Source organism: Lytechinus pictus, chromosome 7 (genome assembly GCF_037042905.1).
Source record: "Lytechinus pictus isolate F3 Inbred chromosome 7, Lp3.0, whole genome shotgun sequence".
Taxonomy (NCBI): domain Eukaryota; kingdom Metazoa; phylum Echinodermata; class Echinoidea; order Temnopleuroida; family Toxopneustidae; genus Lytechinus; species Lytechinus pictus.
The window spans coordinates 15,913,764-15,935,709 of record NC_087251.1 but is presented as its reverse complement, the minus strand read 5'-3'; the positions used below and the strand labels follow the sequence as shown (position 1 = coordinate 15,935,709).

Below are 21,946 nucleotides of genomic sequence, written 5' to 3'. Positions count from 1 at the left end.
CTTCTAGAAATAGTAAGCTTAGTATGATAAAAATTATTGAAAAAAGCTGGCCCGATTCGTCCAGGTCAGAAAAGGGCAACACAATTTTTGTTCAGGCCTTAAGTGAATGCATTCATACAATCTACCATGTGTTTGGGAGTACATGTTTAAATAGCAAATCAGCGTTCCTATTGTAAGGTATCTACTGATTAAAAAATATCTGTTAAAAATTTAAGAATTCTGTAAACTTGTTTTTTTACGGAAATGTGTAAATTTACATGGGAATTTTGTAAAAGTACGGTAATTTTACGGAAAGGAATCCGTAAAATTACGGATTTTAAAAAAAAATTCCGGCACCAAAATTTCCGGACAAATTTTTTTTCCCCGTTAATTATTTATACGGAATCATGTTAATTCACGTAAATTTTCTGTAAAATTTCCGTATATAATATCCGTATTTTACATGGGAATTTGTAAAAGTACGGTAATTTTATGGAAAAGGAATCCGTAAAATTACGGACAAAAAAAAAAAATTCCGGCAGCAAAATTTCCGGACAAATTTTTTTTTTCCGTTAATTATTTATACGGAATCATGTTAATTCACGTAAATTTTCTGTAAAATTTCCGTAAATAAAATCCGTATTTTACATGGGAATTTTGTAAAAGTACGGTAATTTTACGGAAAAGGAATCCGTAAAATTACGGACAAAAAAAAAAAAATTCCGGCAGCAAAATTTCCGGACAAATTTTTTTTTTCCGTTAATTATTTATACGGAATCATGTTAATTTATGTAAATTTTCTGTAAAGTTTCCGTAAATAAAGTCCGTATTTTCAAGAATTGTAATTTACGGAATCTTGTATATTTTACAGAACTTTTCCATAAATTACCACTTTCTGTAAATTTACGGAAAAAAAAAAAAAGTCCGGAAATTTTGCTGCCGGACTTTTTCCGTTAAAAAACGGAAATTTTTCTAACAGTGTACACGGAAAATGATGCAATATTACCTTTGTTATCACCAAAATCACATTGAAAGGACCTGCAAGTGACAGGATAATAACATATTGCCAGTCTCATAAAGTATGTAGTTATGTATACACCACAATACTGTATGTTACTACCCAAGGGTCATCATAAACATGTTGATCAACCTATATATATACAACACAAAAAATGAGAGTCTGGTTCAACACCGAATTATCAGTGCTATGTCAATTCCAACAGGTGTGGTTTGAGCGTTGATTGCCATCCTCATCAAACAAATCTGTTACGGTAACAAACTGGCCTGAATGTTCAATCATCAGATGACTGGATAGGTAGGCTGTGATGAGACAGTGAGTGTTGCTGTGACCATGGAACTATAAATGCTGTGACATTGTGCTATCCTGGCAACACTGCTGACACAATGTCCTCAGATTCGACGAAGGAGTTTGTTGACTTATTAAAAATTGCAAATTCTGTGCTGGGAAGCACGAGTTAAGGAAATGCCCAGCTTATGGGAAAGTGTGTGCGAAGTGTGGGAAAATAAGTTTTTTAGTCTAAAGTGGTACAAGAAACATACACAATCAAAGGCTAAGAAGCATGTAGCAAAATTGGTATAAGATGAATATTAAGCATGTAGTGATAATAAAGAAGTGTATAAGGCTGACATTGATAGTAAGGTCATAGCATTGTTAAGCAAGAAAGTTATAACATTTTAGAGTTTCGCTTAATATCACAAAACAGTTATAAATGAACATACTGGTTGGTATGCAAAGGAGGAGACTGATGACGTCATCCACTCACTATTTGCTTTGTATTTTTATATTATATGAGATATGAAATATTCTAATTTTTTCCTCATTGTCAAATGAAACGATTATTCCTCCCTGAACATGTGGAATTGGCATTGTTTGATACTATATGGTTCAGTCAAGTGGGTCGTTATTGTCAAATCTGTAAAAATTGAAATATTGTATAATTCAAACAATAAAAAATAAAAGAAATAGTGAGTGATGGACATCATTGACTGACCCATTTGCATGTGAATGAGTTGTGCATATCACTGTTTTGTGAAAAATAAGCGAAACTTTAAAATGCCATAACTTTCTTATTTTACATCCGATTTTGATGAAATTTTCAGCAATATGCTGGTTTGATTTTTCTCTATTTATTCAAATCAATATTTTCAAGGGGTGGACTTGACCTTTAAAGGGGAAAAGATGCAGATGCAAACTGATAGTGGGGCAACTTGCAATGTTTTGCCCAAGAAGAAATTTCCAGGTAATGCTAAAATGCATAAATGTATTAGGAGAAGCTTTCTCTGTACAGGGGTAAAGCCAAAATCACAACTGTTGGTGAGTGCACTCAAACAATGAAGAATGTAAAAAATGTCACATCGTTCCGTGCAAGCCTTGCGTGTGACTTGCGGGTAACTATTTTTGCTACTCGCAGGTTGCCCGCATTGACAGTATCTCGCACACATCTCACACGCAGATGACCGCAGAAGCGCACGCAAGTCTGATTTGCACGCAGAAAAGTTTTGAACATGCTCAAAACTTTGTTGCGTTCCATGCAAGCCTTGCAAGTGAGTTGCGAGTGATTACTCGCAAGGCTCTCACGGAATGATGTGACAGCTAGGGCCTTTAGTAATATGATGTTCACTTTGTAGTTGTAGATGTGGATCATGCTATTCCTGTGAATGGGCTCAAAACAGCCCAGCTCATGGAAACAATCAAAGTGTGTAGAGATAACTCTCAGGTAGATTCAGTTACTGATAGAAATAATGAAAGCTATGTTACTACTAAAGATGATTAAGGAAAACCCTGAAGTCTTTAGTGGAAGAGGGAAATGCCAGGAAAAGTACACTTGCAGGTAGATGAAACAGTGTCACCAGTAGTGATGCCACCAAGGAGGGTTCCTCTTCCAGTAAAGGATAGGTTAAAGGATGAATTAACCACATTAGAGAAAAAGGGTTACATTGTGCCTGTTGTACAACCAACTGAATGGGTGTCAAGCCTGGTAAAAGTACAGAAACCCATTGGGAAAATCAAATGTGTATTGATCCACTAATTTTTAATAGAACACTGAAGAGAGGGCATTATCTATTGCCTCAGTTTAGATGATATGTGTAGTGTTTTTGCCATGCACTTAAGAGTTATGGCTTTGTTATATTTCAGCAGTTTTTGGTTTTGAAAAGAAAAATGAAATGGGCCGTGGTTAGTCTTCCAGCTCAGTTGGCTACCATTTGTCAAATGGCAAAGGAAACACCACCAAGATACAAGGTTGCTTCTGTAACATCTGCAGACATCCAAGATTGGAAGACATACAGCCAAAAGAAGGGTATCCTTCGAGTGCAGATGATGGCACACCCGTAGACTGGACTAAGTTCTAGGCCATTAAAGTCATGAAAATGGTTGAAGACAGCATCTTCTTCAAAACCACCCATACAATGGATGCCTTTTGTCATATCAGACTTCTGGGAACAAGACGAGGCTCAAATGGACTAGAAGAAGATCCAACGCTAGGTGCATATGAGTCCAGGCTTCCTAAGCTGTCTCAGGGAAAATAAAGGACTTAATGGCACTTTGCTCCGGGATTACCCCTGCACACCCAGACTACAAGAAATTCTACAACGAGCTACCACATTAGAAAAAGATCATATTCAGTTGTACTTGGACTTGTAGAGGTGGTAAAATATTATACTTGAAAACTTTATACAGAGAGGTAGTCTTTATGGTGATTTTCTAGGATTGAAATTTGGTGTCCTTTTGGCTCTTTATAATTCAGGGACTAAACTTAAAGGTGGGGGTGGGGGGATTTTGGCACCATTTGAGCCAAGACCTTTGCAGTATTTTCGTTAACTCTGTCAAATTGATGAGTTTCAGATTAAAAAATACTGAAACAAATCTATTTAAAAGTAAATCGCTTCATAGCAAAGGCGAATATGTATTGTTGGTTATAGTGTCGCAGCATCATTCTGTTACATAGAGTTTGAATGTTACATTACCCTACATTGCAGAACCATGAAGTTCTGATTGCAGAGTTTTAGGAGGAAAACCAAGTGTGTATCCTCCAGGTGGATCAATATTAGAATCATCTGGGGTTCAAGGAGTTGCTGACGACAGTGCAAGCATAAATCTAGATGACCAAGAAGATCGAGATCTAAAGTTGGGCATCTACATGAGTCGGACAGAGACAACAATGGCAGCTATACACATCATGTCGATGACCATCTTGGCGTAGGGCAAGAACCCGTGGTAAGTTACATTTGGAAAGAATTCCTTTTGCGACAGCCACCCTAACCCTAATCCTAACCCTTTAGAAGATCAATGCTGTTTGTGCCACCAAAATATTTCAATGTATCTAGGCCATCGTATGGTGCGCAAAATTTGCACAGGCACAGTGCCCCTACTTCGCAAAATCATTTGTAATTTGAATGATTGTGTCTTGGGACCGTTTAAAAAAAATGAAATGATGGCCATGGCATGGTTATTTGTAAGAAATTTTGATGGGAGTCCATAGCAGATATTTTAGAATGGAAGGAACAAGGATATTTTTTTTTAATCTGGGCACTGGGGTTACTTTACCCAGCTTACAGCCTTGCTACATGAATCTGCAATATTGCATGAGCTAATAACGTGCAATGCTATGAATGTGGATTTTCCACAGCTACATTTTTAGCTTTCAGGGCTCTTTTGATCATTTCAGGCATTAAATCACCCCCAGCCCCTATGGATTATAAAGAAATTCATGTTAACGTAAACCCAGAATTGGTTACGTGTCTGGCAAGCTTGTTTTTAATGAAGATCAAGAAGCTCGTTTGAAATGTACAATGGCCTTTTGCCAAAAGAAGTTAGAAAGCTGGCAATGAATTTGCTGAAGCAAACACCGTGAAGTTTCCATCTGCTTGGACAGATAATGAGATGGCGGCTGTGAACTGGTTTTCCACATTCTTGAAAAAGCATAAAGACCTCTCCATTAGATTACAAGAAGCTACCAGTTTGAGCAGAGCTTCCAGCTTTAACCGTAAGAATGTTGGGGATTTCTTTGACAATTAAGCCAGAGTGCTTGAAAAACCACCACTTTGAGCCTCATGAAATCTACATTTGAAAACATGAAACAGGAATAACAACAGTACAGAAGCCTGACCTATAGTTGCAAGAAAGGGGGTAGAACAGGTTGGGGGTAGAACAGGTTGGAGCTATCACATCTGCAGAGCAGGGTACCCTTGTCACAATGTGTGTTGCTGTGAGTGCATCAGGGAATGCAATACCACCCATCTTCATATTCCCACGTGTGCATTTCCGTGAACATTTCATCAGGGATGGACCAGTGGGATGCATAGGGTCTGCAAAACCAAGCAGGTGGATGAAATCCAATGATTTCTTGATCTTCCTACAGCACTTCATGAAGGCCACAAAATGTACAAAGAGCGACCTGTTCTTCTCATTCTCTACAATCATGATTCGCATGTATCGATCTCCATCATTGATCTGGGCCGCGAAAATGGTGTAGTACTTCTCACATTGCCTCCACACTGCTTCCCATAGGCTCCAACCATTAGATCACAGTGTCTATGGGCTGCTAAAGCAATATATCAACTCAGCTTGTGATGCTTGGATGAAGTCAAATCCCGGGAAGACTATATATGTCCATTTACGACATTCCAAGAATTGTAAAGCAAGCCTTGCCACTGGCAGCTACAGCATCTAACATCCAGAGAGGCTTAAATGTTTGTGGTATCTACTCTTTCAACCGGCATATTTTTGGCGATCATGAGTTTCTTCCTGGATTTTTTGCTGATCGCCCTCTGGAGCAAGCAAATGCCACTGGTTAACATTCAGATCAAGCCAACCTGGACAATTCACAAGACAATAACACACTTTCCACAGAGAACCAACCTGATCAGGCAGATCATGCACAAAGTACGAATAAAAATCAAGTAGACCTTCCGCATCAGAATTCAGAGTCCAAGCAGAATCCACCTGATGCTCTAGCATTTACAGCAGTGCATCTGAAAACGAGGCTGGACCAACTGGCGTTAGCAGTCTTCCAGAAGGTATCCAGAAGACCCCAGAGATGAACGGGACCCAGGTGTCTTGTATTCCAACTCAGCACCATGGGAGCAATGGGTACAGTGCATGGGCTGCTTAGGATGGTCCCATACAGAATGCACAGAGGGAGAGAAGAGCTACATGTGTGATGAGTGCCAAATGATGGAAACAGTGACTTAATTTTGGAATTTATCATAAAGAGACATTTAAGCTGTATTTCAGGTGTTGCAAACTGAGTTTATTGTTTAAATAGACAAGTTGTTACTTAGTTAAACCCTTAAAGTAACAATTACGGTAGTTGTTTTCTTGAAAGTTGTAAAAGAAAGTATTTACTCAGGATGGTCCCATACATAATGTACAGCTGGAGGGACGAGCTACATGTACATGTGTATGAGTGCCAATTATAGATACACAGTTCCCCTACTTAAAAGCCTGGCTCAGCTGATGTTCTGTACTTTCCTGTACTAATGATAATCTCAAATTTTGTTTCAATATAGAAAGCTGGCAATTAATTTGCTAAAGCAAACACCCTGAAATTTCCATCTGCTTGGACAGATAATGAGATGGCGGGTGTGGACTGGTTTTCCACATTCTTGAAACAGCATTAATTATTAATTGTTTTGCTTTAACAAAAGTAAAATTCACTTATAGCTTACGCGGAGTCCATATTCGACATGCTGTGTATCATTACATGAACCTCCTTGGTGGGGTAGAACATTTTGGCCAAAAACTTACAAAATGAAAAGTTTTTATTGATGAAATTATAAACAAGTTCCAAAAGGTTCCCTGATCTTATACCCTTGCTTTTCAAGTCACACAACTTGAAACTGGTATTCTGGTTTTTCTGGTATATGTGCTTTCATTGTATAGCCATTATTCTGGCTTTTGAGGTTGAAAGGGTTGAAGAGCATAGTACTAAATTAAAGGTATTGTAAAGATATTGATCATGATTGTGCCTTTGTTGTGCTCCATCAAAACTGTAGAATAATCTCCTTTCTTTATAAGAAATGCATTACATGTATCTCTTATCTTGTTCAATACTAAACTTAAAACATAACTTTTTCACCAGAATTTCAATAAATAAGTCACTTTTTGTCATGTAATTTGTAGAGCAGTAGGTTCCTGTTTGCTATAATTATAACTTACATGTTATTGTACTTTTGTTTACTTATCATGTTAACTATTTCACCATTCAAGTCTTGTATTGTGCAGTTAAGTATATTGTGCAAAGTAATATACAATTATTATTATAATTGATATTGTGTTCTGATTTATATTAAAGTATTATTTTTACACTAAGATTTTTTTTTCTTTTTTGTAATAGATTTCCTATGGAAATTATCTTCAAAAGTGGGGAGGAAACTGCAATAACATGTAGGGAAGATTTTGGTCTTGACTATGACGAACTCCCAATTAATTGAGCGTGGGGAAAATGAACAGACTGTCAATTTGACATTAGTAGAATAAGCAATCAGTTGGAGTAGTGATACATGTATATAATTGTAGAGTGTTGTTGTTTACTTTTGTTTTTTCCAAGGATAATATGGACATCACATTGATATAGAATTATTAATACACTGTCTGTTTTGAAATTGCAATACATCATGTTTTATTTGTCAACACTGGAAGAGTATTAGTGATAAAATTCATGAAGAACTGTTTTAATTATTGTTTGATGAATTTGTATGCTCCAACGGAGAAGAAAAAAAATTAATATTTTAGAAAACTTCAAAAAAAATTGATAGTATCCAAAAAGTATACAAGGATTGTAATCTGTGAATGTGATTTAGACAATCAAAATAATAATACATCAAAAGAAAAGTACAATCAAGTTAATAAAGAAAAGTTAGGGAAGTTATGAATGTAAACGTGCTGCAATAAGGTCACGGATCGGATGGATGGAAGAAGGAAAAAAAACACTAATTATTTTTCATCCCTTGAGAAAAAAAAAGGTGAAAATTAGCTAATTACTCAACTACTTTCATGATTTTGGATAAATATCCAGATATTTTGTTAAAACCCTGTTCAATTAACATGCAGTTTTGAGGAGACGTCCATGAAAGATCATGATCATGATCAATCCATTGACCAGTGCGGATCACTGTTTCTCTGACGTTGTTTGCTAAGGAAGACCAGTCTGACTCAGCAGTCCCTCCTTCACATTGCTTGGGAAAGTGAGGCAGCAGTTCGACAAGTAGAAGTGATGGAAGTGGGCAAATAGTGATCAAGCAGAGGAGCTAAATGGTATATTCAGAAATAGTGGCAATCCTCGACGTTCCTAGCATGGCCAGCAGCAGTTCACGAAGACACCTCCAGACAAAACATGTTGGAATTGTGGTGTGAAAGACCATATTTCCAGAGACCCAGCATGCCCAGCAAGAGGGAAAAATGAAACAAGTTCAGCAAGATTGAACATTTTGCTTGCTTTTGTCGGAGTGGCAAGCCCTCTCGAACTCGACCAGGAATTATTCATACAGTGGATGCTGAGCAAGTGTATTCATACTCATCAGATGATGATTAGTCGAGTACTCTTTCCACATTTATTCAGCTAAAGGCATTCACACTCAGGGGAATGTTGAGTTAAATGGTCATCAAATCTCCAAGATTGATGATTCAGGGGAGACAACCAACATCACTGATTCTGTAACTTTGGACTGCATGGCAGCCCGAGATGAACAACTACAACTAGATCCCAGCCATGTCTAACCGGATATGGAAACACAAAAGCTTTACCATTGAGAAGAGAGTAAATAGGAATCATGTATTTAAAGGGAGAATCAGTTGGTGTCAAAAAAATTGTCGAGGGGGAAGGTGGATGCCTCCTCGGAAAGGAAATAGCTATTCACTTGAACTTTTGACACTGAATACAAATCCTGAAGATTTTCTGCCAAGACTTCCAGTTGCCCATCAAGAGTGAAAGAACGAGCTATCACGCAGGAGTATGTAGACACAATAATGAAACGAACAAGCTTTGAGGCAAGATGAAATCACAGAGGCCTCATAGAACGACTTGGAAATTCAGGAGATAACTAAATTTAATAATGTGGTTGCCTCCCTACAGCAAGGGCCACAAAGGTGAGGGATATCATCACTGCTGTCCTGGGCAATAATCAGAAACTGAAAGCTGCACTGGTCAAGCAAACAACCGTCTCCGAGCAGATGTGCCTCAATCAGCAAATGCAGCTCAGCTGATGAGGACTAGCATGATGGATTCCATTTTTAGGCAATTATTTTTCAGCTCTTGCCCATCATCACTATCCAACTCATCCTAGCTGCGACAAGCAATGAGGTAAGTTTGGTGGATCTAGCAGCACTGGCAGATAAAATTGTTGATGTTGCCAGCCCGTCTAGTATTTTAAAATACAATCTAGGTTGCCGCCATCGCAACTTCCTCACATGCCAGCATGATACGAAAGTCAACCAACTCTATGCGTAGTTTGCACAGCTGACTACACAAGTTCAAGCCAACCAAAGAGGTCGTAGTTGGCAGCGCAAGCTGACAGACTCAAGCAAACGGCAGACGGTTTCACACAGCCCGCAATCCGGGGGGGGGGGGGCAGTCAAATATATTGCTGAACACATGCATGACCAAATTATTTCCAAACACCCCCTAAACAAGTTTTTTCTCTGTGTGCAAAATAACCCCCTAAACAAGTTTTTTGTGGGCTTTGTTTACACATTTTGGCCCCTAAACAAGTTGTCGCCAGAATATGACCCCGGGGAAAAAGCTTTGGGAAAAAACATACCCTAAACACGTTTGGCTAATCTTGAAAAAAAAATACCTTAAATACGTTTGACCCTGCAATCGACCATTGACCAGTCTTTCAAACCACCCTTTTTCTTGAAAATCTGTGTTTTCTTATATCCTTAATGAGTGCACGTGCAGCCCTCATCCAAAACTGAAACAAGTGGAATGCCTCTGGCCGTCTCACCTGCATCACGCGATTCAATATAGCAGCAGTGCTGATTTTGAAAACTACTATAACTCGCACAAGATGTTCAGTGATACTTGGTTACTCTTATTTCCACGTTTTATGAACTAGACCAATACACTTATAGAGATATGATGGCAATTCAACAAATACCCCCAACATGGCCAAAGTTCTTTGACCTTACATGACCTTTGACCTTGATCATGTGACCTGAAACTCGCACAGGATGTTCAGTGATACTTGATTACTATTATGTCCAAGTTTTATGAACTAGACCAACACACTTTCAAATTTATGGCTGTAATTCAACAAATACCCCAATTTGGCCAAAGTTCATTGACCCTAAATGACCTTTGACCTTGATCATGTGACCTGAAACTTGCACAGGATGTTCAGTAATACTTGATTACTATTATGTCCAAGTTTCATGAATCAGATCCATAAACTTTCAAAGTTATGATGGTAATTCAACAGATACCCCCAATTCGGCCAAAGTTCATTGACCCTAAATGACCTTTGACCTTGGTCATGTGACGTGAAACTCATGCAGGATGTTCAGTGATACTTGATTAACCTTATGTATAAGTTTCATGAACTAGGTCCATATATTTTCTAAGTTATGATGACATTTCAAAAACTTAACCTTAGGTTAAGATTTTGATGTTGATTCCCCCAACATGGTCTAAGTTCATTGACCCTAAATGACCTTTGACCTTGGCCATGTGACATGAAACTCAGGCAGGATGTTCAGTAATACTTGATTAACCTTATGGCCAAGTTTCATGAACTAGGTCCATATACTTTCTAAGTTATGCTGTCATTTCAAAAACTTAACCTCAGGTTAAGATTTGGAGTTGACGCCGCCGCCGCCGTCGCCGCCGCCGTCGCCGCCGCCGTCGCCGTCGCCGTCGGAAAAGCGGCGCCTATAGTCTCACTCTGCTATGCAGGTGAGACAAAAACACCCCTTTAAACACGTTTTTTTTGTCACGCATGTGTACAGCAATATATTTAGACTGTTTGGTGGACATCCAACACTGTTGGATGATAGACATCACAACCACTGTAACAGTCCAGGGATTTGGGTCATACACTGGTACCACTATTAGCCCGATAAATGTCCAGCATGACTCATTGGAGTGGTTTCACTCCATCTTCCGTCAATATCCATATATCACATGACTGGTTTAGAAGTGAAAAATACCACCACACATCAACAGTTCCAAAATCAAGAGTTAGGCAGGGCCCTAAAAGTATAGATCTTGATTTATATTACAAGGCCTAACATTAGTTTCTAGCCCAGTCGATACAAAGTTGCATGTAAACTACAAATGTGGGAGTCTGCTCTGAATGACACATTTTACACAAGTGATCTAAAACAAAAGAAAAAAATGTTATGGTCATGTGCATTATGATAATAAACGTTTTTGATGCACAACTGAACCGGACTTGAAATGTGCTTACTGTGATTGTTTCTTTCCACAGTAAAAGTCAAACAGGAAAAAGGTAAGGTGGTGAAGGAGAAATTCAGAATAGCACCAACTCTACAACTGAGAACAAACCCCCCCCCCCCCCCCCACCAAAAAAAATGAAACAACAACGCAGAAATGCAGAAGTCTCACATGCCTGATACAGTACATGAAAAATATTCTACATCAAATTTCTTCTGGATTAAATTGGAAAGGTCACAGATGCCATTCAATGGTTAGTTTTATGCACAGCACCAGAGTCGGCAAGTGTACCTCCTCTCTCATAAGGAAGACAAACCAGTAGATCATGGAACATATTGCATATAGTGAGTAATACTGCACACAAAGGCATACCCATTGGATTGGCACAAGTGCACCTGTTTTACATGGTATGCTGAATGGAGAATCAAACCCATAGAGAATAATAAGAGAAGCTGATTGGTGAAAGATTTTGGGGGAAATCTGACAAATTATGAGAGAGTTAAGAATTTTTAGACTGTAAAAGGTTAATCACTGTACCTGTAGAGACTTGAAATTGGCAACATATTATGCAGGTAGTGTCATTGTAATGGAGCATAGGGACTTCTATTTGAATTGCTCGAGTATACAAATTTACCCTTTTTTCTCAAGATTTTATTCATCATTTCCTTTATGGTTGTAATGGTTTACTGCCTGGCTTAAGGGAAAACCATTACAGTAAGTCATATTTAAATAAATTAATGGAAGAGTTGCACTAACCACTTGTTCCAGTGAGTCTACTCGTCAAATTGTCAATTTGAGATTTAATTTATGTTTGAGATCTTGTTTCCTAAACAGCAATAATCTTCTCATTCCTTGGAATAATTTCTTTTAAACTTCCACCATAACAATTTTAAAAAAATTATTCTCCTCTTCCCACTCCATCATTTCATTACAAAGGTTTGATTCCCTTGATATTTTTGGGGCTATGAATCTGATATTGCAAGGCAAATGTATTCACAAGACCTCTCTTCACTTATTGTAAAGTATTGTTCTTTAGAATATTCATTCAAGCTCAAATTCTATTAAAGCTATTTTCATCAGTTCTAGCATATCAAACTGCTACATTTGACAGCAGCTTAACATTTAAAAATCTTGACTTGCAAATTTCCATTCACTATTTTACAATGTTTTTTGTAGTTTAGTCAAAAGTTTATGTATTTTTTATCTCTTTTCAGTGAAAACACAAAATTCAGTATGTACACTGTAATATGTGCATCACTTACAGATATTTCTTTCTTTCTTGACAGTACAAGATACAGAAAGCCAATACTATGCAAAGTGATCATCACTTGTAAAGATGCTAAGAATCAGATACATGTACATCATTATTCATTGGCATAAACTGGTATCCGCTCTTTTAGTATCTTTCAATTAATCTGTATGGTCAAGTGAACGCATTGAAAATGAAAATAATTCCTCATTTTATTTTTATTACACTGAAGAAAACAATTTGGAGGAAAAAAATCCATCCATCATCTACACAACTCATAATAGAAAATAATACCTATGCTGGTTATCAAAGGAATCCAGGACTGCTGGTGAATGTTAACCCCTCTACTTTCATTGCATCTGTCCTCTTGGCAGCATTCTACACATCCCCATCCAGCTCGGGACTTGTCACAGAAGTAGTACTTGGACAACTGTTCAATAGCTGCACTGCATCCTTGCACAGAGGCACAAGATTTATCAATCCCCAACTTTCCTCGCTCTCCTCCACAAACAAATGAAAATAAGCAATGGGATAAAACCAAAGAAATAAAGGGCAGGTGAATCTCATTGAAGGTGTACATACTTATGTAATCAATCATGATCAATCCAAATTTTGTGTAAAAATGTTTGTAAAGGGTTGTTAACAATACAAGGGATAGCGCTACATCGATCTGGAGCTGCATGGAGGCTGCAGAGCCAATGATCAATTGGGCAAAACAAATTTTCAGAGGATTTCTGTTTCAAACAATAAAATATGGATTTTCGAAATTTAGATTTTAAGGAATGTTTATCAACATAATTTTGGAGGGGAAAAGAGTTGTGCATTTTTTAAACTTACAATCAATACTTCGGAAAGAGGGTGGGTTTTTAACTCTTCATTCTTGTTTACAATCGATTTGTTTGACTTAGTTAATGTGAATTTGAAAATTACAAAAATGAGGGTGGTTTAGTGGAAAATGTACTTGGCATGTGATAATGGGGGTAGGTTTTTGGGGTAAACCATTATTAAATGGCTGTATTGGAAATAAAATACTGCTAAATATAAGGGTAAAATTCTCACTATGGGATGATCATGGTCACAATTGTGAAAATTGAATGATAATACATGCAGTTTAGTTCAAACCGTGTTTTAATTGTTTAAAAAAAATAATGAATAAAACAGAATTTACAAAAGCAATATAGAATAACTGAGTATTGTAGGTATAGAGAAAATAAATTTATAATCACACGACTCCTTGACACAATAATCTTCATTCAAGTAAGGAGTTTTCAAAAGTGATTGATCAAGTCTCATCTAATTAATCACAATACATGTCATGGATAACTTGCATTACACTGTATATAACTGGTTAATTCAATGTAAGATTATATGTATACAATTTCCATAATTCCCTATGAACATATCCTTTTCACAATGTGTTGGAAATGAAGAAAGGTAATAAACTTTAATAAATCAGCATTACTGATACAGCCTAGAAGAAGATCATGAGAGTTTAATTGCTTTATAATTATAAACACATAGGCCTAGCATGTGTCTTGTGTGATATTTTGGGGGTGAAATGCAATTCCTTTCACCACAAGAAGTTGCACTGCACAACAAAGCAAGTTTACATATACACAAGGCTTAATAGGTTTGGCCAAATAGATAAAAGTATTTCTTAATGGTGTTAAATAATAATTTAAAAAATATACATGGTACGCATACCCACGACTATATTTAAAGAGCAATCTTCACTACTTTTTTCTGAGTGACATTAAGAATGTGAAAGTTCACAAATCATTAAATTAATTTCTCAGATCTGTGGCTTACTTGAGTAAGTAACTTGGGTAAGACATCTATCTTGGGTGATCGAGCATGTCTGAATGTTGTTGGATCCGATGCAGTTATCATTGGTGTCCTCACTTGAACATCGGTAACACTGCAGACCTTCAGCTTGAGAAAGGAGAGGATAAAGGGGAAAAAGGAAGTAGGTATAGATTTAGAGCCTTCTTTTATTTTATCATTTTCATGAATTTCAAGGCCAGGGCACTCAACTGCACTGCACACATGTTAGTGCTGCAAGTGTGATGGCCTGTTAGAGTTTTTTCAAAATTTTGATTTGGTGCAGGTTTGACAATGTATTACTACCATTAAATAAATTATCAAATACAGATAAAAGATTGCCAGGACTGAGCAAACAAAACATTTATTTTAACAAGGGTCTGCAATGTACTTTGAAAAATTTCGTTTTTAAAAGGAATGGTTATAAAAACTGTTTAATAAATTATTTTTATTTATTTTCCGACAAAAATAAACAAGATAAACAATTGATCTCCACTCACCTGCTATTATACCAGAACAAGAGTTTCGCTAAGGCGAGCACATAATACGCCCGTAAAGCGGAAAATGGGGTTATCGGTCAAGCAAGAAAAGTGGAAGGTGGCGACTTCACCTATGACTGTCTGACCTCAATATCAATAGAATTCCTGAGATCTTTGCTAGTATCATACACATCAAATTATATGAGCCTAAAGGTTAAGTTAAGCTAAAGTTATTGTGTTGAAAAGGACTTAGAAGGAAAAGATGAAACATGTCACTGTGACCTTGATCTTTGACCTCAAAATCAATAGGCTTTCTGGGATCCATGCTAGTATCATATACACACAATTATATGAGCCTAGGTTAAGTTAAACTGAATTTATTGCATTTAAAAGGACTGCAGAAGAGTAAGAGGAAAACATGTCACTGTGACCTTGACCTTTGACCTTTTGACCTCAAAATCGATAGGCTTCCTGGGATTCATGCTAGTATCATACACAACAAATTGTATGAGCCTAGGTTTACATGTAAGTTAAACTGAAGTTATCGCGTTTACAAGGACTGCAGAAGGGTACGATGAAAATACGTCCCTGTGACCTTGACCTTTGGACCTCAAAATCAATAGACTTCCTGGGACCCATGCTAGTTATCATCCACACCAAATTATATGAACCTAGGTTAAGTTAAACTGAAGTTATCGCGTTTACAAGGACTGCAGAAGGGTACGATGAAAATACGTCCCTGTAACCTTGACCTTTGACCTCAAAATCAATAGGCTTCCTAGGATCCATGCTAGTATCATACACACCAATTTGTATGAGCCTAGGTTAAGTTAAACTGAAGTTATCACGTTTACAAGGAAAAGTTAACGGACGGACGGACAGACACCGAGCGTGATACCATAATACGTCCCGTCGAGACGGGCGTATAAAAACTAGTCCATATTCTTTTAAAACTAGTTTAATCTGGTAAATGAATGACTCTTAAAAGATGAATTATCAATCGCTTCCTAGTTCGGAAAGGTCAATGCGGCAGAAAGTAATTCCTCAAAAAGCTGTGTGCTCCGGAATAGGTAGCCTAGCTTAGCCGGTGTAATAATAATGCAGGGCCCGCTGGGAGAACAGTTTTTGGAAGTGAAGTGGCTATCCTGGGTAAGTATACCATTATCATTATTATCATTATTATTATTATTATCATTATTACTATTATGTCTGTCAACGTAGTGTGAAATAATGCACTGAAAACTGGAAATAAATTGTGCAGTGCATTCTAGGTAATGTAGGGACTTTCCCTATTAGCAATCGGGGCTAAAACATGACCGTCTTTGGTCGAAAGAGGGCCAGTGATCGATCGGTGACCGTCATAGGCCGAAAGGAGCTTGTGTAAACAATCGCCCAAGGCAGTAGTCGTAAAAACAGCGAAAAGAGAAAGTTAAGTATATGACAGCTGGAAATAGGTGATGGTCATAAAATGCTCTCGTTGAATGTCCAGTTGTAGTAGGTCCATTATTATACAAAATTGAAAAGATTTAACATTAGGCCTAGGCATCGCTAAACTAGGGTCTATTAAAGTATAAAAAACAAGATCTAGATCTAAATATAGATCTAGACAGTCTATCAGATCTACATGTTTTTTGGCAAATTGCATCACTTGGTAAATGTGGATTTTCGAGGGAAATCCATCGTTTACTTCCTTCGACATGCAGGTCTGTACGGTCCATTTTTCTAGCCTAGCAAGTTAAGTTAGGATCTGACCTTCTGTAATGAAAAGTCAGACAAAACATCATATAGATCTTGTAGGCCTAATATAAACATCATATAGATCCTGGCCTAATATAAACATCATATAGATCTAGGCCTAACGTTAGATCTAGCTAATTACCGGATGTCACAGAGTGGGTTTGTGCTGTAGACATGTGTCCAAAAAGTCAATAGGTGAGTTGGCCTCAAATTTTATTTCTTTATTTTGAATGAACAATGTATAGTTAAACTTAGCTTAGCGACATCTTCACATGTTATGGCAGCCAAGTTGATTATCTATTCCACAGCTCCTCTCAGAGGCTAAAACAGTCCTAGGTCAGCATAAAGACTTTAAAATGCCTATTTGTAGCCACTAACCCACACAGTATAGCATATATGGATGGACCAATATAGCCTTATTTTTCACTATTTAGGAAATTTTGACATTAGGCCTAACGTTAATAATGCTTAGTTTTAATTTGATTAGAAATGCCGTTTTGCTTTTTTCAATGTCCTACCAACCTTCTAAGCCAGTAGATCTAACGTTAGGCCCCCAAATCATGTGTAAATAATATCCACTAATCCACTGGCGGATCCAGGGGGGGGGGGGGGGCACGGGCCGGCCCGTGCCCCCCCCCCCCCATTTGAGAATGACATGTAAAAATGCTGTTAAAACAGAAGTGTGCCCCCCCCTTTGAAAGTAAAGGACTTTTATTACAAGTGTGCAGGAATGCTTAATTCAATAGACATATGTACATTTCATGGCTTGTTATGTAGGAGTACCCAGCGGGTGCCACATGCTTGTTAATTTCTCACACCTGTTGATTGACAGAAAGCAGAATTTGCATCTGTCTTCTGAAAGTTGATAGAATCAAAATCGGCCTAAATTTATTTAGTCAGTGATCGACAATCAGATTGATGATCTTCCCAATTCAAAGTTCTGTCTTATTTTGTCAGCCAAGTGGGAATCTATAAAGGCCTCTCATGACTGACTGACTTAACTGACGAAATCTGAATAAAATGATCGGCCAATTTATTTAGTCAGTGCCACAAATTTTGTTAATCTCTCTTAAATGTTACAAAGGGAAAAAAATCTAATTATAAAATAACCCTGTCATATATCAATCTTACATTTTATTTAGTCAGCGATAATTCAGCCAAGTTTACATTTTTTACTCCACTGTTTTCAAAGAAATTTCACTGTCATTTAAGTAACCCATCGTTTGTCTCCTCTTCACTCTGCAACTTTTTACTGTCCACAAAATAAGTCACAGTATCAACTGTCTATATATTTATCATTCTTTTTTACTCCACTTTTCCAACGAAATTACGCACGGTAATTAACTGTATATTCCATCAACCCCTCTTTTCCCTTCTCTTCAAACCACTCTGCCACTTTTAGACAGTATAGGATATCCACTAAATAAATCAATTCAAACTGTCTATATCTTTATTGTTCTTTTTTACTCCACTTTTCCAACGAAATTTCGCACAGTAATTAACCTGTCTATTCCATCAACCCCTCTTTTCCCTTCTCCTCAAGACCACTCTGCCACTTTTAGACAGTTAGCTATCAATACAATTTCAACAAGCTTATTATTTATCTTCCTTTTTGACTCCAGCACGTTATTGCGTGGCCAAAACCCATAGACAGAGCCAAAAAGAACGATAAAGTTAAGATTCTAGGTTGTATCCTCCTTTGTGGCTCCGTCAATGGGTTTTGACAACGCGATAACACGCACTGGAGTCAAAAAGGAAGATAAAGTAATAGGACGTTGAAAATTAATGTGTGACTGTGAGCTGTGTGTGATCATGATTCATGGTGATATGCATATGATATCATCTCGAATGATCCATTGCCTTGGCATTATGATTGGGGGGAGTGTGATGATGCGAGAGTTAAGTTGCTGTGCAATGTCATGTCAACGCAGAAATTGTCCCATGTGCGAGAGTCTTGTCCGGTGAGAGAGCTAGCTGAATTTCTCGCATCATCTATTGAAAATCAACAAGGCCAAGGCGTGGTACTGTAGTGGTAGTGCTTAGCGAAATTCAGGTCCGGTACTACTTTATGACTCTGGAGTCAGCAATCACGATAAGGCCCGAATCCCTGGCTTCGTTGAGAGTAAGCATATGTTAGTAGGGCCTAAATGATTTTTACTCTCTAGTAGAAGCCTCCTGGGTAGGCCAGGCATCCGGACACTCACCAAGTGCCGCGCCGGGGCGGCCTGCGCTTTGCTGCTGTACCGTACCGTCACGGTACCGGTGTCAACTTCGGCAGAGTAGCAGGGGCGCGCAGTAGCAAGTGAAGAATTCAACATGTCAAGTCTTTTTCCTAGGACTTTTATCAAACTTACCTAAATTGTACACACCGACACAGTACAGCAATACCACAGTGAGCATACAGGGCTCAAGATACATCTTGTAATTTACATGTAGTTGTTTGACAACAAATTTGTTGCTAGTGTCGTCAGGTTGCCGGTTGGCATCAAATCGAAATCACCCGCTTTGATTTTTGCCAACCAAATTGGCCGGCTGGCCGTCACGGTGGCCGATCATACTGAATTTTAAGGAGTGAATAATTCTTCAATACCCGGTTCAATACATTAAGAAAAATTAAAAATAACTTGTTTTCATTCGAATAATATATATTTTTCTTTCATTTCAACATTTATAGCATTATAATTTAAGTATCATCATTACTGTTGTTTTTGTCATTATTATTATCATTATCTTCTTATGTATCTTAGAACTATCGTATCGGAAATCATCACTGCATGCATCAGGCATCATCATCATCACCACCACCACCATGACATCATCATCATCATCACCATCACCATAATCATCATCATTACCATCATCATCATCATCATCATCATCACCACCATCATCATCAGATCAGTGAGGGCAACAGGGTCGGCTAATGCAGGATTTCTGTTGGTAAATCGTTGAATTAAGGACTTCTACATGTCTCTATGGCTCCTGCGCAAATTTTGCTTTCAATAAAGATCTTAGGCCTATCTCCCTATACTTACCAAGCGAAAAAAATTGAACATTCTAGCATATTTTGTAACCAAGTGGTAAATAGGAAATCCCATTAAACAACATTCGAGCGCGAACTAAAAATCTCTTTGCATTGACTTGAAAAGGATCGTTATTTTTAAGCAACGGTTGAATATAAACAGGGTGTGATTTAACAATAATAGTTGAAGAGCTCAATTGCAAAGGGGGTTAGATCCATTGTTCATAAAAAAATGTTTGTCTCAGTGTATAGATTTTAGTAGCTCTTTAAGATAATATCATTTCAGTTTGTTTGCAAAAGGGGCCAGATCCACAAAGGTAATTTTTTGGGGAAAAATAAAAATATGAAGACAAGCAGATTCTTCAATACCCAATTTTATGTTCATATACCATGTTGTAGGGAATCATGACAACTTAATTTCGCATAAGAATATTGAAACATAATGGGAGAATAAAAAAAATGATTTTCTTGGAATGGTGTAAGTGGATCTAACCCCTTTTGCAAACAAACTATCCCGAAGAGCTCATTTGCAAAAGGGGTTAGATCCATTTTTCATAAAATTTGATTTTTATTTTGGTCTCAATGTATATGTTTTTAGTCGCTCTGATGATATCAAAGAAAAGTTGAAATTCCCATTATCACGTGCATAAAAATGGCAAAGAAAAATTACTTTTTTATCAAAAAGGGATTGGATCCATTTCAGTTTGTTTGCAATAGGGGCTAGATCCACAATGACAATTTGAAACCAAGATTTCTTGTATAACCAATCTTATGTTCACATGGTAGGGTATCATGACAACTCAGTTTCGCATAAGAATATTGCGGTATCGGAGAATTAAAAAAAAACATGTAATTTTCTCGGAATTGCCTAAAGTGGATCTACCTCCTTTTGCAAACAAACTCTTCAATTAGTGTGAAGCGCGAACTGACATCTATAGCACTTTCATGATTTCATCTCTCCTTTCATTTCATTTCATTTCATTTCATTTATTTTTCCATTTCCAACAATCATTTACAATCATTTACAATAAGTTTGTTACATACATCTTGATATAATCAATAAAACAAAGAAACTTATTATATGTAATAATTAAGATAACATGTCGGAAACGGAGGAGGCTACTAAAAAAGCGAACTTGTAGAATGCAGCCTCCTATTACATATTTGTATGAACAATGTAAACAAAACACAAATACAACATGTAGAAGTTGAGCTTAAATCTATTTAAATGAATAGTTTAAAAGAAAAAAAGAAAAGAAGAAAGAAATAGAAAATGAGAGAAAAAACGAGATCAATGGTTTCCAGATTCTTGCCCCGGCACTCACAGCGAATATTACGGATCAACAGGAAAACGAAAATTATCATATTTCACACTTAGTAGTGCTAAGTATATATGAAAAATATAATGTATGAGTGATGAAGAGTTAAACAAACTAACGAGTATCTTGGAGAAACTTTTTGAACTTAAATTTAAAAGAATTTAGACTTGGGGAATCTTTGATAGTATTATTAAGAGTACCAGTGATGAGTTGGAAACTAGTGATTGTTGAATGATAAAAAAAATGTTAAGAGTTTCATTCTCATTCGCTCAGTTTAATAAAACGAATTTGCTCAATAACATTCTGATAAAGGACTTTAGACCTATGTGCACATTAACTTAATGAATGCAACTTAGGCTGTCGCATTGTTCACTTTCTCGCTATAGTCAGATTTGAAACATTTTTCAGTCTCTCCCTTCCAAGACATTTCTTGATACTGCTTAGTCTTCCAACAAACACCCCCCCCCCCCCCAAAAAAAAATACGGTTGCCTTTTTCTCGCTTGTGCATTATAAATGCATGTGTTATTAACCCTATTTTTAGCAGGGACGTAACAGGGGTCGGTGGCCAGGGGGGGAGCCAAAAAAATATCCGGTCAAAATCATGGGATAAACAGGCAATGGGGCAAAATTTTGAGGGGGCAGGTATGGTGCATGTATCGGGCAGGATTTATAATTAAAAAATATATATATAAAAGTTGCGAGTGAGCGAAGCGAGCGAGCAAAAATTTTGATATTACAATAATCAATTTTTTAAAATATATTTTACATAGTATTCAGAAAATAATATTGTGTTTTCACCATTCTCTCTTTCCTTTTGTTTTCCTTTCTTTTTTTTTCTTTTTTTTATCTATACGCCACTGTGAACAGGATATTGTTTATGATTGTGTGCGAGCATTAGGGCGAAACTTTATGCGGCAGTAGCAGG

General features: G+C 37.2%; 1 protein-coding gene across 1 annotated transcript; it reads right to left on the bottom strand.

The window, feature by feature from the left end:
* Nucleotides 1–1,461: 1,461 nt before the first annotated feature.
* LOC129265969 (uncharacterized) lies at nucleotides 1,462–19,198 on the bottom strand. The gene is made up of 4 exons (XM_064102059.1): nucleotides 19,034–19,198; nucleotides 14,452–14,574; nucleotides 12,937–13,143; nucleotides 1,462–6,057 (listed from the first exon to the last, which is right to left on the bottom strand). The coding sequence occupies exons 1-4, from the start codon at nucleotides 19,095–19,097 to the stop codon at nucleotides 5,960–5,962; spliced, it is 492 nt and encodes a 163-aa protein (XP_063958129.1). The 5' UTR covers nucleotides 19,098–19,198; the 3' UTR covers nucleotides 1,462–5,959.
* Between the last annotated feature and the right edge of the window lie 2,748 nt (nucleotides 19,199–21,946).

Bases quoted from the DNA above. Each gene is read 5' to 3' on its own strand.
- LOC129265969 (XM_064102059.1), bottom strand. From the start codon at position 19,097: ATGTATCTTGAGCCCTGTATGCTCACTGTGGTATTGCTGTACTGTGTC. The intron at 14,575-19,033 runs GTAAGTTTGATA...TCCTTTCTCAAG, and splicing joins TGTCGGTGTGTACAATTTAG to CTGAAGGTCTGCAGTGTTAC. The intron at 13,144-14,451 runs GTAAGCCACAGA...TTGTTTGTGGAG, and splicing joins TACCCAAGTTACTTACTCAA to GAGAGCGAGGAAAGTTGGGG.